The sequence below is a fragment of the Suncus etruscus genome, chromosome 18 (genome assembly GCF_024139225.1).
Source record: "Suncus etruscus isolate mSunEtr1 chromosome 18, mSunEtr1.pri.cur, whole genome shotgun sequence".
Classification (NCBI taxonomy): Eukaryota; Metazoa; Chordata; class Mammalia; order Eulipotyphla; family Soricidae; genus Suncus; species Suncus etruscus.
The window spans coordinates 47432308-47449955 of NC_064865.1; the positions used below are offsets into that span (position 1 = coordinate 47432308).

Consider the following 17648-nt stretch of genomic DNA (forward strand, 5'->3'; position numbering starts at 1 on the left):
GAATTTCATAATTTTTTATTGATGGCATTTATCCCATGGTTTAACATGTTAATTATACTGTAATAAACATGGCTTCAATATTAAACTTTTCCTTATTATCCAAAGTCACCACAGTCCATTTCAGTAAATATAAAAATATATGCTTAATACTTTGTACAATACTGGTTTTTGGTCCAAACAAAAATGGATCAGAAAAGCCAATAAATTCATTTTAACAATCCCCAATTTTTTTTAAAGATTTCCAAATGGAGTTAGGCAACTTTGAATAATGAGATTTACATAATAAAATCTGAGACAAGACTAAACGAACAACAAAAACATCTCTAACACAAAATTAAAATTTCAAGTTCACAGATTTAGTTATGCCAAAAGTACAGAAACAAAATTGTATTTACACAAGTTTCATAATAAAATAATGAAAAAGGCAAGACAGGTGATAGAAGAATGAAAATAGAGAAATAGCATGTAATTATTAAATGGAGAAGGAACTAGATCTAACAAGTCCGTAGCATGGACTCTTCTGTAATCAGGCTTCCTCTATCAGAACATTTTAGTGCACGATACACCCAACTCACTCACTTCACACACACACCAGCACAGATTCGGCAGAGAAATCATCCATTTCAACGTCCTCTAATCTATACAGAATTCCTCGGATAAAATGACAATTTCCATGCGTTCCAGAAACGCACAGCAATGCACATAGGTGCAGACAAAGAGGTTCTATACAAAGCCATTCGCAAAGTGGGTTTATTCCTGGCTTCAGCCAGCCTACGCCAATCAGTGGGTAATTTGCTGGATCATAAAACATTTTTGCTGAAGAATCAGTCACCAGTCTAGCTATTATTTTTGAAAGGGAGGTGGGGAGACATGAATTCTATAACCAAAAAAAAAAAAAAGAACCAGTTCCAAAATTAAAGAAGTTTAGGCAGCTCTGACTTCAGCCATCCCCAACGTAGTATAATCCAGTATGTGAAAGCAGGGAACCAGCTGTTAAAACTGTTGTTCAACACCACTGTGACCTTTATTTCTTGCGTCTAACAGCAGTCTTTATCTTGCGACCATGAACTGAAGTTCCAGAAGAGAATAGATTTTTCCCATTTGACCTGTGAAAACATAAAAACCATAACATGATATGCAGGGGGGGAAAATTAAGATTCCTTGCTTCGGCAGCACATATACAGAAAAAAAACGAAATAATAAACAGTCCAATATGGCAGCACCAAGTGGTATGAATTGTGAATTCGCCAAGTTCCAGATCTAATAAAGGTCTTTACATTGCTGATTAAGAGAATGAAAGGGGGCCGGAGAGAGCAAGGCGTTTGCCTTGGCGTTTGCAAAAGGATGGTGGTTCAAATCCCGGCAGCCCAAATGGTCGCCAGAGCCTGCCAGGAGCAATTTCTGAATGTAGAGCCAGGGCCAGGAGGAACCCCTGAGTGCCACTGAGTGTGACCCAAAAAAAAAAAAAAAAAAAAAAAAAAAAAAAAAAAAAAAAAAAAAAAGGGAGAAAGGGAGAGAGAGAATGAAGGTAGGAGTTTCTGCTTTGCAGAATTAATTACTCAAGGTGATGAGGACGATAGATGGCAGATAGTTCATGAATTAAACACAACTGTTCAACAGCTTCCTTTGCAGGGAAAATTGATGTCAGCCAAACCTATAAACAACTGTATGAGTCTTTGATGGAGGCTCCTGCCAGTAGGGAAAGACTCATTAAAAATTGCATAGCTTGGGCTGGAGAGATAGCACAGCTGCCTTTGCCTTGTAAGCAGCTGATCCAGGACCGAAGATGGTTGGTTCGATTCTCGGCTTCCCATATGGTCCCCCATGCCTGCCAGGAGCTATTTCTGAGCAGACAGCCAGAAGTACCCCTGAGCATTGCCGAGTGTGGCCAAAAACCAAAAAAAAAAATTGCATAGCTTAGAGCCCAAGAGATAGTGCAGAAGGATGGTGGTTCAAATCCCGGCATCCCATATGGTCCCCCAAATCTACCAGGAGCGATTTCTGAGCATAGAGCCAGGAGTAACCCCTGAGCGCTGCTGGGTGTGGACCCCCCTCCCCCCAAAAAAAAGCATAGCTCAACTTCATCGTAGCTAAAAGTCTCCAAGAAAGAGAAAAACGAATTTGGATAATTTAATGTTATTAAAGCAATTTAGAAAACAAAGTTGGGACTGTAGCGGTGGCACAAAGAGTAAGGCCTTGTGTGCACTAGCCTAGGACGGACTGCAGTTCGATCCCCTGGCATCCCATATGATCTCCCAAGTCAAGGGTGATTTCCAAACGCATAGCCAGGAGTAACCCCTGAACATCATTAGGTGTGGCCCAAAAACAAAAATGAAAACAAAACAAAACAAAAAAAAAGAGCAAAGTTGAAATGGATGCAGTCAGCACTAAATGGTGAAGTGTTAAATGACTGGAGCTGGAAGGTGTTTAATGAACTCTTAACAAATTAACTTCAAGCCTCCAAAGAATGAATAGAAACTATTTATACAAGGACAGAGTCATTCTCATAAGAGTTCTATGCGTGACAGATTTCAACAAGATGGGCTTCTGAGATGATTTCTGAGCCATCAGTCCCAGTCCTTTTATTGATTTCAGTCCCACTTAATCAAGACCTCAAATATAAGTAATTTTGATAATTAAAAAGAAATCAACTGCTGTTTTGTACCAATTCTGTAAAAAAAATGATGCTTTGTAACTATTAAATTAATTTTCTATATCACTTTTTGGCCTTTTGGCTAAGATCAAGTATAAAATAATTTTTCATCTCAGTGAAAGAAAAAGAAAGAAAAAACACTAAAGCGACCAGTGGTAGAGATGTGAGTGAAACGATAGTTTCTGTTGCACTTAAAGACAGTTTGTATATATACTCACACATGCATAAACACACACATTCTTAATCAGACTAAGCTTATTTCCTGTACCTCAGTGATTCTAAGAACATAACACAGGCACGGCACATGAATGCATTTATAGCAGGTTAATTCTCCGTTTTACAATGAACTCTCTTACCCCACAGTGAACGTTGCTGAAGCCTGGATAAATGCAGAGGTTCCAGAGCCCGAGGACTGGGCTGAGGCTGCAGGTGTGCTTGTATTTGCACCAAACGTGAATACTCCTGATGGGTTGTTGTTTGTGAAGTTGAAATTTGTCGTGCTGCTGCTGCCAAACTGGAAAATGGAGCCTAAAATAGTTAAAAGGAAAAAAATTCGTCAAAAGAAGTTTTTTTTTTGCAATTTTCTTCTGCTAATGTAAACACAAGTCCAAGCTCTCTTACAAGTTAGAGAAACTATGGAACTGAGAGATGCCTCAGCTTTCTGGGAACATGCTTTGCATATGCCAGGACCAGTGTTTGAAAGCCAGCATTGCACAGAGCCCAGAACACAGCCAAAGAGGGCCTGGAGGCCTCAGCACCACAGGGCCAGAGTAGCTCCACATCTTCAGTCCCTTGCAGGGAAATGCCAAGAGAGCTGATCTAGTACTACCAAGAATGTGACCCCCTCCCCCCCAAAGGAAACCCCCAAAATGAAAATGAAGCGCTAGAATGAAGCTCAGAGGCAGATTGCCCAACAGTAACATGTGACCCCTGGGCTCCATCCCAGCACGGGTAAATGAGATGAATTATTGTCTCCATTTCACCCATAGCACAACACAAAACCTCTGAAAAGTGATATATTATTCCAGATACCAAGGGGGGAAAAGGTGAAGTAGACCAGATTGCAAAATAGTGGGATCCACAAATGTCTTTAATTCTATCTTCTTCAAAAGTCACACTAAGAACAAAGGTCAATGAGCTAGGTGCATGCTTGGCATCATAAATTCAATTTTCAGCACCAGATGGTTTCCCAAGTATCAAGAGTGACCAAGGACTGAATCAGGAGTTGCCTGTGACCCAAAAGCCAAACAGAAAATAAAAGTGCATTAATACCGTAGTTAAGCTAACAATCGAACATACTACTTCGCCACAGCCCAGCCTAGTAAAGACATTTACAAAAAGGGGAGAAAACAACACAATTTAGCAGTTACAGTCTGCCAGGAGCCAAGGCACAGATTAGCAGCAGGGAGAGCAGAGCAGCAGTTTTCTTCACACAAAAGAGGCTTTGACAGTCCCACACTTCTGAACCCTGGACAGTGTGACTTAAAGAGGGTGAGATGGAACGTACAGCAGGCAGGGCATTTGCAAATCAACCCAGGCTGATCTGGGTTCTATTCCCAGCACTAAACATAGCCTCCTGAAGCCAAGAATGACCTCTGAGCACGGAGCTAGGATAAGCCCTGAGCTCTTTCAGGTATGAACAACTTAAAAAATGGAGAGGGGGGAGAGAGAGACACAAAACCCCAGGTGGTGTCCTGACAGTCATTCTGACTCAGCTCCCATGTGACACTAATGATCAGGAATACACAAATCCTCCAGGAAAGAGACTGGAATTTGAATGTCTAAAAGAAAAGATCCCAAGAGACAAACCCAGGTATTTATTCCCAGGTAAACAGATCCACTCATTCAATCTACAATGAAATTCAACACCTAAAACTTCATCCACAAAGAATGATCAAGTGGTACTGACATGGTTCACCACATAAAATTCTAAGTAGAATGGGAGAAAATATTTGTAAGCCACAAAAAAGGAACACACACAACAGCAAAAAACTGAACACAAGGGGCCCGAGATAGTATGGAGGTAGGGTGTTTGCCTTGCATGCAGAAGAACGGTGGTTCGAATCCTGGCATCCCATAGGGTCCCCCAAGCCTGCCAGGAACGATTTCTAAGCATAGAGCCAGGAGTAACCCTTGAGCACTGCTGTGTGTGGACCCCCCCCCCCCCAAAAGAACACAAGACAGGGAAAAGGACTTTAACATTCTCCCAAAATGATTTACAAAAGGCCAGGTATATAAAAATTGATGCTCATCATTACTGACCTCCAAGAGGTATCACCTCTTTTATCAAAAACACAGTTGGCAAGCAATAAACGTTCTCAAAGAGTCTTTGGTGCTTCTATCACAACATGAACGAAGAAGAGAGGCGAAGCAAATATACCATGCATCTGGCTGACCCAGATTTGATCTATGGTGTTCCAAGCACTGCCAGGACTGATTCTTGAGTGCAGAGCCAGAAGCAATCAATCCCTTATCACTGCTGTGCGCGCGCACACGCACGCACTCGCAATTTGAAATCATGACCTGGAGTTGTTTTGACTAGCAAGTTCATGGCAGTATTCAGAATACCTTAAATGTGAAAAACTTCTAAATGCCTATAACTAATCTATGACTAATAACGAATAATGTCATCCAGAAGGTAAGAAAGTGCCTTAGAGTGCTGCCCACCAAGTACAAGGCCAAGCTCAAATCCTAATGCCACTACATGTGCCAACATGATGGTGACATTTCCTGAGTGAGAAGGACGCAGAATCAGCTCAAGCAGCTTCAAACACCCAGCAATAAACACGAAAGGGCAAAGTCAGACCTCAACGCCACCTGCACGCGGGGTCTCCTGCAGTCTGGGATCTCCAACAAAGGTTTGTAAAAGACAGGTGCAGTCAGGTATCTGATTTATTAATGCTATTAATAAATAGGCACAAACTTTCTGTCAATGATGGCCCAAAATACAACAGGGTCCCAATACTCAGAGCCTGGGTATATAATTATGATGTCTGTGATGACAAAATTGCCTAATGCATTTCTCAAAAGGTTTGCTCACTGCTAAACATTGACATACTACAAAAAACAGATTATACAGCCTTTAAAAGAGGAAATCTCAGCTGAAGAGGTAGCTCAAAGGGCAGAGTCCAGGGTTTGACTGTCTTGACTCTCGGATCACAGGGTTCCAAGCACACCAGGAGTGAATCCTAAGAACAGCTCCCCATCCTACCCCAGCACGAGAGGCTCCCACCCCAATTTTTTTAATTTAAAAATAAAAGGGAAAAAAAGAAAAAAAGGAAATCTTATAATATGCAAGATCATGGATGAATCTAGAACACATAAAGTGAAGTAACTGCAAAAGAACGAGTTTGACATAATTCTAATTACATGAAGTACTAAAATAGTCAAATTAGCAGCAGAGAGAGGCAAGAGGGAGAGAAAGCTATGATTCAGGAGTCAGTCCTCCAGATCTGCTGCACACAATGTGTTCGAGTTGTGTCAATATTACAATTTTTAAAAACCCCAAAACTTAGAAGCATAAGGCATTCAAGGCACATATTTCCATAAAGAGAACATAATAGTAATTAAAATAATATTCTTCAATGTAGAGGAAAATAAATGAGCAAACGCTTTCCCAAAAGGGAGAGGAAGGGGTGTGAGCAATAGTTTAGTGACTTTTAATTAGAATTCCGATTGGAGGGGCCAGAGCAGTAGCATAGTGGGAAGGGTGTTTATCATGTATGCGGCTGACCTGGGCTTGATTCCTGGCATCCCTTTTGGTTCCCCGAACCTGCCAGAAGCGACTTCTGACCATAGTCAAGAGTAACCCTTGAGCACTGCTGGGTGTGGCACAAAAACCAGAATGGAGAGGGTGGAGAAAGAGGGGGAGAGGGGGAGGAGAAAATAAGAATTCTGGTCGGAAGTGTAAGGCTTTGGAGTTTGTAATTCTCAACATTGCTACAGAAAAGATGACCAAGTCTCGTAGTCAGGAAACACGACCCTCCCAACAAGCAGGGCTCTGAGCCTATGTGGATCCCAGCCACGGCAATAGAAACAGAGAAAGTTAGACAAAACAACAACCACCACCAAAAAAACCCCCAACTCATTTATACCTAACAGACACAATAGATAATACTTCAAAACAAAAGCCAAAGAAATTAATGAAAAGAAATATCCACTGAACAAATAACATGGAAATTGAAAATTAGTATTAGGAGCCTGAGAGATAGCATGGAGGCAGGGCGTTTGCCTTACATGCAGGACAGTGGTTTGAACCCCGGCATTCCATATGGTCCCCTGAGACTGTCAGGAGTGATTTCTAAGCATAGAGCCAGGAGTAACCTCTGAGCCAGGAGTAACCTCTGAGCCAGGTGTGACCCAAAAACCGAAGAAAAAAAAAGGAAACTAATATTAGAAGTAAAATCCCATTTCAACAAAAACATTAGTTTTTACAAGTTTTTTTTTCTTTTTTTTGGGGGGGCCACACCCGGCGGTGCTCAGGGGTTACTCCTGGCTGTCTGCTCAGAAATAGCTCCTGGCAAAAAATAAATAAATAAATAAATAAATAAATAAATAAATAAATAAATAAATAAATAAATAAATAAAAAAGAAAAAAAAGGGGCCGGGCGGTGGCGCTAGAGGTAAGGTGCCTACCTTGCCTGCGCTAGCCTAGGACGGACCGCGGTTCGATCCCCCGGCGTCCCATATGGTCCCCCAAGCCAGGAGCGACTTCTGAGCTCATAGCCAGGAGTAACCCCTGAGCGTCAAATGGGTGTGGCCCAAAAACCAAAAAAAAAAAAAGAAAAAAAAAAAAAAGAAATAGCTCCTGGCAGGCATGGGGGACCATATGGGACACTGGGATTCGAACCAACCACCTTTGGTCCTGGATCAGCTGCTTGCAAGGCAAACGCCACTGTGCTATCTCTCCGGGCCCAGTTTTTACAAGTATTTTACAAAAAAATGTTTTTAACAATTTAAAAAATAAAATTGAAAATTTGACCAGAAGTACAATAGTCCAAAAGTGGGGAAAAAACATTATGCAAATAGATGGGGTGAAGAGAGTGTACAGCACACAAGGCACTTGGCTTTACATGCGGTCAATTCAGGCTCCATTTCTGGCATCCCATATGATGCCTCCCAAGCACTTTGCCAGGAATAATCTCCAGATGCAAATCAAGGAGAAGTAACCCCTGAGAATCACTATGTGTTCCCCAAACCAACAAATAAAGGCTGGATGGGTAACTTTAAAATGTAGGAGGAAGACTTAAAACTCATTTTTTTAAAAAATCCCCAAGAATGAAATTTCACAAACCATACTACGTCCCTTACTCATATAAAAGTAAATCTATAAGTCAGAGATAATAACACAGGGGTTAAGCATCTGCCTTGCAAGCAGCTAACATGTGGTATGTGGTCCCCAAGCACTGATAAGAGTGATCCCTGAACATAAAGAACCAGGTATGACCCAAAAACAAAAAACAAAAGTGGATTCAGTTAAAGGGTTGGTTCTAAGTCAAAACAGAAAATGAAAAAAGATTCTAATGTGATTCCAGGAAGAAAACTTAGGCCAGAAAGCAAAGATCAAGAAAGTTTTCAAGTTCCATCCTATAAGTGGAAATTCCACCATAGAAAAAAAAAAGCTTTAGGGGCCGGCGAGGTGGCACTAGAGTTAAGGTGTTTGCCTTGCAAGCGTGTCCCATACGGTCCCCCCAAGCCAGGGGCAATTTCTGAGCGCTTAGCCAGGAGTAATCCCTGAGCATCAAATGGGTGTGCCCCCCCAAAAAAAGCCTTAAACATCATAGAAAACTACTTCTATTCTCTACTACAATTAAGCTTACCCAAATAAAGCAATAATAAATATTTTTCAGAAATTTGGAGGGGGGGGGAAACAAAACTAAATGTACTTGAAGGGAAAAAAAGACTGCAAATTTCCATGAGAATGGTCCAAAAGTAAATAAATAAATAAATAATCACTAACAGCAAGGACTAAAAATCTAATGAGAACAAGGTTAGAAGATTTTGTGAGAAAACTTATTTTAGATAATGAAAAAAATGTTAATTATATTTAAAAAGACTGAGACCTAGGGTCAGAGAGATAGCACAGTGATAGGACATTTGCCTTGCTGCCAGGAGCAATTTCTGAACACAGAGCCAATAGTAATCCCCTGATGGCCACTGAGTGTGACCCCCAAAAAATAACTGAGACCTATGCAAGTGGAAGTAGTCCATAGTTCTAAATAATGACAAGTATAAAAAGAAAATATTTACAAAGAAGCACTTGCTGATGCCAATGAGAAAACAAAAATTTATGTATGAAAAGAAAATCTCAGTACAGATTGCATATACCGAATCTTGCACTACCCATACAGTGCCCACTGAGTTACAGGAGATTCTGCCTGTGTGAAAGAAAGCTATCTTCCATATCATAATAGAGTGGAGAGTTAATTAATCAAGAACCCTGAATTAAAATGACTAATATATGTTGGACTGGGACGATAGTATAACGAGTATGGCACTGGCCTTGGACATAGCCAACCCAAGTTCAATCCCGGACATCCGGTATGATCCCTTGAGTCCACCAGGAGTGGTCTCTGAGCACAGAACCTGTAGCATCATTAGGTGTGAAGTCCCAAACAAGCAGGAGAAATTCAGCTATTTACAAAGCACTAATATCCAGAATGCATAAGGAACTTCTGTCAATAAGCAAAAAAACCCCCACCAAATTAAAAAAAAAGTCAAAATATGATTTTTCTTGTCCTACCCATGATAGGGGAACAAAGCCAGGTCTTAAGCTAAATGCTCTGCCTCTAAAAGGCTCTACGTACCATTCCTGGTGCCAGCCCAAAATTTTTTTTTTTTTTTTGGTTTTTGGGCCACACCCAGTAACGCTCAGGGGTTACTCCTGGCTATGTGCTCAGAAGTTGCTCCTGGCTTGGGGGACCATATGGGACACCGGGGGATCGAACCGAGGTCCGTCCAAGGTTAGCGCAGGCAAGGCAGGCACCTTACCTTTAGCGCCACCGCCCGGCCCCCAGCCCAAAATTTTTAATAAAAATAACTTTAAAATAGGAATTAGTAGAAACCAAATATGGGAACCTTACACATGCTGCTGGTAGAAGTGATCTGACTTGAGGGAATGTCTATTATCTAACATATAAGATAAATACAATTTAATTCTGCAATCCCTGTCTCAGGTTTGTCCCTAGATAAATGGGTATATATATATGCCCCTTGGCACAAGCACATAAATAAGAATGTACAGAGAACCTACATTATGAATAAACTATAGGACATTTCATTGTCTGAGAGGACCAGAGGTCAAGGTCTTGCAAATGGCTGACCCTAGTTTGATCCCTGGCACCTCATATAGGGCATCAGGCAATACACTTTTGGTGTAGAGCCAGGAATAGGCCCTGAGCCCTGCTTGGTGTGGCCAACCACACACTCACACACACTGTGTCACACTGTAGAGTAACCTGTAATAATGAAAGCAACTACATGCAATCACAGATGGACATTACAAATGGGGGGGGGTGCACAAGGATTCAAGTCAGGACTAATGACAGTTACATTCTATTTAAAGCAAAATCTTGGGCAAAATTAAAAATGTTTAGAGATCCAAAGGAGTCCACAAGTGTGTTTGCTTCAGCTTGACACTATTTATAGATACTGATACTTTCTGTCTCATAATCAGAAAAATATTAACTGCAATTGAGAAATGACATCACTGAAATACATGTGATCAGAGGTGCTTTACAAAATCATCAGAGCCAGAAGATGGTTCACAGGATGGGATCAGTGGGAATGATCTCTGGGGCACCTGAGATCATTTCAGCTTTTTTAAAGAAGTCATAGGTGGGGCTAGAGCGATAGCACAGTGGTAGGGCTTTTGCCTTGCACGTGGCTGACCTAGGTCGGACCTGGGTTGGATCCCCAAGGTCCTATTTGGTTCCCTAACCCTGCCAGGACCAACTTTTTTGAGCACAGCCAGGAGTAACCCCTGAGCGCCACTGGGTGTGGACCCCCCCCCCAAAATAAGAAGTCACAGGAACATGTTTAAATATACAAGGCAAGTAAAGGGCTATTATTAGTAGTCAGAATAGAAAGTAACATAGGACAGCATACAGGACTGTCCCAGCCAAGTCATTGCACCTGAGGTGTCTGACTTGAGTAAATCCACCATTCATACAATCAGCAAACAAGCTGACACCTAGGTTAGCGTGTCCCTAAATTCAGGTAAGGAAAAATAAACTAAAAGAACCCACTACCCTCAGCCAGGGAGTAAAGACTAACAACATTTTGGTCAAACACTTGGTCTTAAGTTTACCCAGAACTTTTTTAAGTTTAACCAAACCCAAAACAAACACTGTTTATAGGTAAAGTCTAAAGAGGTCAACTCTATTCCTCAAGTGCAAGTCAATTCCAAAGACAAGACATAAATATCTGCATGCTTCCAACATTTTGCCTCAAAAATAGATCAGTTTTTTGGGGCGAGAGGGAAAGAGCCTGTGCCTTGTGGTGTTTGGGGAACTATGCAGAAACTGAAAATCAAGACCTGTGGTTCTCACTTGTAAAGCATGTACTCCAACCCTCTGAGCTATCACCCCAACCTCTAAGATATAAATGTATTTAAGGTAACACAAAATCTAAGTCCAGACAGTAATGACATTACATGCCGTACTCACTGGCATTGGGAGCTGCTCCAGAGCCAAAGGTAGACTGGCCGGGCTGCTGCGCGAACACAGGCGCCTGGCTACTGCTGGACACTGCGCCGAAAGAAGGTGCTGGGGGTTGAGAGGTGGCAGAGAACAAGGTCGATGATGACAGGGACCCAAAAGCGGAAGGATTGGGCAGGTTGGCACCTTGACTTTGCCCAAATGTCAGGGTCTGGCTAGCACCGAAGGCTGGACTTGCAGATGGTGCTGAAGACCCAGTGCCGAAGACAAAGGAGGATCCTGGAAGGCCAAAGAAGTGCTACGTTACTATGGAAGCTATATAAAGTGACTCTGAAACTTTGAGAAGCTGAAAAGGATATTTAATGTTACGTTTTTCAGTTCTACTTTGATAAGCAAATCCCATTAAGTTAAATTCTGAATAGTTATCTACTAGAATGAGAACACCCATAATCATAAAATATCGTCAACTCTTGAATTCACAGCAAAAAATGTGGAGGTTTAGAATGTAGCTATGGTAGATTTAAAATCAGAAGTGGACCACCTGTCAAAAATCACCTACTACTGTAATACATGTACTAACTGCATAAAAGCCTTTGGCACATCAAATAATTTGTGTCTCTGACTTAAGTTCAATTAAAGCTTAAATTAAATTAAGGCTTCAAGAACTAAAACCTTGCTTGAGAGTAGAAAAACTGCTTCTTCTACGAGTTACAATAAACATAAAATAAAACATTACTCCACCAGTAATTACAACATCCAGGTAGTGATGATCTAAGTGAACTTGTAACTTCTAACAGGCCTCATGTAACTTGCTAAATTAGCTGCTAAGTACGGACACGTTGATGCGCATTTCCATTTTCAAATGTACCTGCAGAGCTCGATGTAGTCGGGGCGCCAAAGCCAAAGCCAGAGGCTCCAGTATTATTAGTGCTGGCTCCTGACCCGAAGACAAACGGGGTGGTGGCAGCTGTAGTTGTGCTGGAGGTGGTTGCAGGTTTGCTCTCTTGAGGAAACAGCAAAGACTGAGATGAACTGGATTCTGTCGAGTTCCCAAAGGCAGAGCTGCTCACTGTACTGCTGGCCTGGCTGAACAGAAAGGCAGTCCCAGGCGCATTGGAGGAGGTGGCGCCACCAAACAGACCACCAACGGCTGAAGTAGCTGTTGTACTGGAATTCGAGGAATTGCTGTTCAAAAAACTAAAGCCTTGCTTTCCAGCACCTTGATCTGTAAGACAGCAATTAACCAATACAGAAAAACGTTCATCTTTGAAAGTGTTTTACTACCCAATACACTGAATTTTAATTAGAAAACAGCCATTCTGTGTAAATTTAAGTAAATGTTCATCTAATGACAGTTTTATCAATGTTGGGGGGATCAATGCCAGGGGATCAAACCGTGGTCCTTTCCTTGGCTAGCGCTTGCAAGGCAGACACCTTACCTCTAGCGCCACCTCTCCGGCCCCTGAACTGAACTATTTTAACCCACAATATTCTGTGCTTTGTATGAGATGACAGCAGTGATGATGATATCTGCAAACTCAGTGATGATGACAATGTCTATGCTGATACCTTCACATCAGACACAGCTGAAGCTCTGTTTGGACATACAGATGAGGAGGAAGAATCCAGTTTTGAAGGATTTTAACCTTTGTGATTTAGCTTTTTTTTTTTTTTTTTTTTGGTTTTTGGGCCACACCCGGTGATGCTCAGGGGTTACTCCTGGCTATGCACTCAGAAGTCGCTCCTGGCTTGGGGGACCATATGGGATGCCGGGGGATCGAACCGCGGTCCGTCCGAGGTTAGAGCAGGCAAGGCAGGCACCTTACCATTAGCGCCACTGCCCGGCCCCGTGATTTAGCTTTATTACCTGTCAAGCTATGGTTTTCTGCACTTTAAAGTTTTAAAAGTTGTTGCTGTTTACAGTTTTTAGCAATAAACACTGAAAAACATTTAACCTATGAAATCAGTAGGTATATATTTTGGGTATATTTTTATTTTTGAAATTTACCAGTGGCTGCTGCCATTTTCACCTCATCTTATACTTGAATCACTAAGTTTTCCCAGTTTTTTAGAGTAAAATATGGGGGGATTGGCTTACACTCAAGTATATACAATGATGACTTGGAACAGTGGTCCTCAGACTATGGCCCGCGGGCCACATATTGCATTTGTGTCTGTTTTGTTTCTTCATTGCAAAATAAGATATATGCAGTGTGCATAAGAATTCGTTCCTAAGTTTTGTTTTTACTATAGTCAGACCCTCCAATGGTCTGAGGGACAGTGAACTGGCCCCCTGTTTAAAAAGTTTGAGGACCCCTGACTTGGAACAAAGGTACTGATTTTTAGAAGGTGAATTTAAGTCTAGGAAATATTCTTTTGTCACTTCAGTATTTGTTCACAGCTTTTCATCTTTAATGATGAAAACTTCCATGGCTTTTTTCTAGAATAATAGTCTATAGCTATTCCAGTGAATTGACAAATCAAATCCAGTATGAACAAAGCAATTCTTCTGTGTTCTAGGAAAACTGCAGTTTTCTAATATGGTTATCCAATTTATCTAAGTTTTTCTTTTTCTTTTTTTGGTGACACCCAGTGGCGCTCAGGGGATACTCCTGGTTCTGGGCTCAGAACTAGTCCCTGGCAGGCTCGGGGACCATGTGGGGATCGAACCACCATAAGTCCTCGGCCGGCCGTGTACAAGGCAAATGCCCTACCACTGTGTTATCTATCTCTCCAGCACTCTAATATTTTTCCTGATTGAGAATGACTTTAAATTTTACTGTTGCATCATTTTTTCCTTCAGGATCTAAGTTTTCAAATTTCTATGTCTCGGAAATTAGTTCTGTTTGTATGCTTTCCTTACATGCTTGATAATGATAAGCTACTTCTAAGTGAAAGCCTACAAAGACTTCTCAATATCTGATCTACAAATTCGTCATGATCATAGTAGTTTGGAGAATTAAAAACTCATGTGTTCTGCTTCCTACCAGAGTTTTAACTATGAGTCTACACTGGGAAAAAAGCATTCTTTACTTGCTAATTTGTTGAGATATCATAGGTACCTTAAAAAAAAGTGGCATATGTGTTGCCTGGGCACATAATACCTAAGCATGTGTAGCCTGCCTCTCCTCTCTCACGAGATGTGCACTTTCCTACTTCCACGCTGGGTTATGTACCCGGGGGCTTTCTCTTGAGCATACTACTTGTTACTCTTTTCCTCTTTCTTATCCTCCCCTTCCCTCAGTACTTCAAATAAGATGCTTATACTTTAAGGGGGGGGGGGGGGATTTAATACCTACCAGCTGTGGTACTGGTTTGAACTCCAAAAGCAAATGTGGCCTTGGTTGGCTGTTCAGATTCCTTCTCAGATGATTTTGCTATACTGAAACTGAAGTTTGACTTTGAAGGATTCTCGTCTTTGGTTTGCTCGGAACTCCCAAAGGAAAACACTGGCTGACACTTTGGTTCTTCATTATCGGTGTTTTTCCCAAACACCAGAGAAGTAGAAGTGACAGGCTCTTGCTGTTTTTCTTCTGTCCTTCCCAAAGCAAACAATGAGGCAGGTGGCAGGGGGGAAGGTTCCGTCTTGCCAAAAGTGAACCCAGTTTTGGCAGTGGGCATTTCTTCTTTTTTGGCTTCCAATGTCTTACATGTGAAAGGAGCTGCTGAAACACTCTTGGTTTCTAGGGTTCCAAAGCTGCAGTTGCTCTGATTCTCAGAGGTCAAGGTGGTGTTCACAGTCGCTGTACCAAAGCTGAAGGATGCAGCTGAAGATTTAGACAGCTCCTCTTTCTTTTCTTGCTGCCCGAGATTAGAGACCCCGAACTGAAATGGAGTTGCAGAAGATGGGTTGCTTGAAGAAGCAGGAATTCCAAACTTAAAATTAACTTCAGTCTTACTCTCTTTAGCTTCTTCAGGTTTAAGATCGGGTGAAATTCCAATTTTAAAATCTCCCATTGGTTTTGAAAATTTAAAGCTTTCACCCACAGGGTTTACAGGACCAGAATCTGATGACACACCTATTTTGAAGGCTTCCTGATCTCCGAATTTAAAAGTTCCAGTATTTGATACAGTCTGAGGGAGCCCAGAAGAGGTCGATGGAAGACCAAATTTGAAGGCTGAGGCGCCTGAATTCGATGAGGAGGAAGATGTACCAAAGCCTTTGAAAATAAAAGACTGCTAAATTAATGCTACTGTCCCAACAAAGTAGAAAGAGAGTCATACAAGTAACTCAGACCTATTAAAAGACTATTAGCAATGATATTAAACATACATCGAGTTGAAAATACTATAACTAGGGGCTGCAGAGATAATACATGGGGTTATGGCTTACACTGAGCTATCCTTGGTTCTATCTTCAGCAATAAATACTATCCTCAGATCAGAGGACTGTCAAGAGTCATCCCTGAGCAGGGCATAAGCTCAAAGTACCCCCAAGTGTGGTCTAAAAAAAGACAAATTATGGGTCCGGAGAGATAGCACAGTGGTGTTTGCCTTGCAAGCAGCCGATCCAGGACCAAAGGTGGTTGGTTCGAATCCCGGTGTCCCATATGGTCCCCCATGCCTGCCAGGAGCTATTTCTGAGCAGACAGCCAGGAGTAACCCCTGAGCATCGGCGGGTGTGGCCCAAAAACCAAAAACCAAAAAAAAAAAAAAAAAAGAAAAGACAAATTATAAAGAGACAATGATAACACAGCAGGGTAGGGTTCTTGCCTTGAACACAGCTGACCCAGGTTAAATCCATATGGTCCCCCGGGTCTACCAGGAGTAATCCCTGATTGTAGTGTCAAGTAAGCTCTTAAGCACTGCTGAACAGGCCTCAAAACCACACACCACAAAATAGTAAATTATATTTTTTAAGCAGGGCCTTCCCAAGTAATGCTGAGGCACTGTTCTAAGTACAACTTGGCCCAGAGATATGGGACTGAAAGTTTTGTGCCACGAGGGCCAGGGATCAAACTTATAAGGCACACGTGTGCACGCATGTTTGTGTGTTCTAATGTGTGTCTGGCCACACTCAGTGATGTTCAGGTTGTACTGACAGTACTTGGCAACTGGGTGATGTGATGTGATGTGATGTGATGTGATGTGATGCTGGGATTCAATGGGTGAGCCACATGAAAGACAGGAAGGAGTCGTTACTAGCTCTCTGGTTCCATCAAATGCTTTATTTTAAAATTAACACAGGGCCATTGGTGGTAGGAATGTAGCACTGGTGAATGGGGGTCTTCTTTTTATGACTGAAACACAGCTACAAACATGTTTGTAATCATGATGCTTAAAGATATTAATTAGGGCCCGGATAGCACAGCAGTGTTTGCCTTGCAAGCAGCCGATCCAGGACCAAAGGTGGTTGGTTTGAATCCTGGTGTCCCATATGGTCCCCCGTGCCTGCCAGAAGCTATTTCTGAGCAGACAGCCAGGAGTAACCCCTGAGCATCGCCGGGTGTGGCCCAAAAACAAAAACAAAAAAAGATATTAATTAAAAATTAAGAAATGGTGGCCGGTGAGGTGGCGCTAGAGGTAAGGTGTCTGCCTTGCAAGTGCTAGCCAAGGAAGGACCGCGGTTCGATCCCCCGACGTCCCATATGGTCCCCTCAAGCCAGGGGCAATTTCTGAGCACTGAGCCAGGAGTAACTCCTGAGCATCAAACGGGTGTGCCCCGAAAAACCAAAAAAAGAAGAAATGAAATTAACACGAAAGAAATAAATATTCTATAAGATGAATACAAAGATAAACAGTTTATTGATATAACTAAAATCTTGGTATCATGGCTTAATCTAACTGAAAAACTAAACTGGAGATGCTTGATTAACTTAAAACGAATCATTTATGAGTACTAAAGTATTGGCAGGTATGGTCCAGAGATTAAGAAAAAAATAACATATCTAAGTGATAGAAAAAAGCTAAAAATGAAGTCTAAATGATAGTCACCACCACCATTAGTTATCAACGGGAAAAATTTATGAGAATGGTGATGACTACACAACAGGCTAGAGATCGTGAAAACCATGTCAAGGTAACTAACTACCAGACAATGAGCAAAAGTGAATAGAAAATCAGCCCCAATATTCCTATTATGATGCCCTTTTATATGCCAGAGTTTATCAGTCAACTCTCTTGAAAATTATAACTTCTCATTGTTTTCTTTCCTATCTAAACTAATACCTCTCTTTCAGTTATTGTACAAATTTTGACTAAAATATTTCCTATATGATATAAAATACTTCATACAAGATCAAACACTTGAGCTTCCAGATAATTTGACAGAAATACTATATAATATCTTAATTTACATACATTTTCAATAGAGTTAAAACTAACTCTGGGGGCCAGGA

At 41.5% G+C, this 17648-nt stretch overlaps 1 protein-coding gene and 1 pseudogene across 1 annotated transcript in view; one reads left to right on the top strand and one right to left on the bottom strand.

Moving 5' to 3' along the window:
- NUP153 (nucleoporin 153) overlaps positions 1-17648 on the bottom strand; it is a 73933-nt gene continuing 56285 nt past the window's right edge. The window contains exons 20-24 of the mRNA XM_049764806.1: positions 14610-15470; positions 12179-12535; positions 11320-11589; positions 3010-3181; positions 1-1106 (exon numbers count right to left, since the gene is read on the bottom strand). Coding sequence (XP_049620763.1) covers positions 1025-1106; positions 3010-3181; positions 11320-11589; positions 12179-12535; positions 14610-15470 — 1742 coding nt within the window. The 3' untranslated portion in view covers positions 1-1024. The remainder of the gene's footprint in view (positions 1107-3009; positions 3182-11319; positions 11590-12178; positions 12536-14609; positions 15471-17648) is intronic.
- LOC125996351 (protein MIX23-like) lies at positions 1214-2475 on the top strand (annotated as a pseudogene).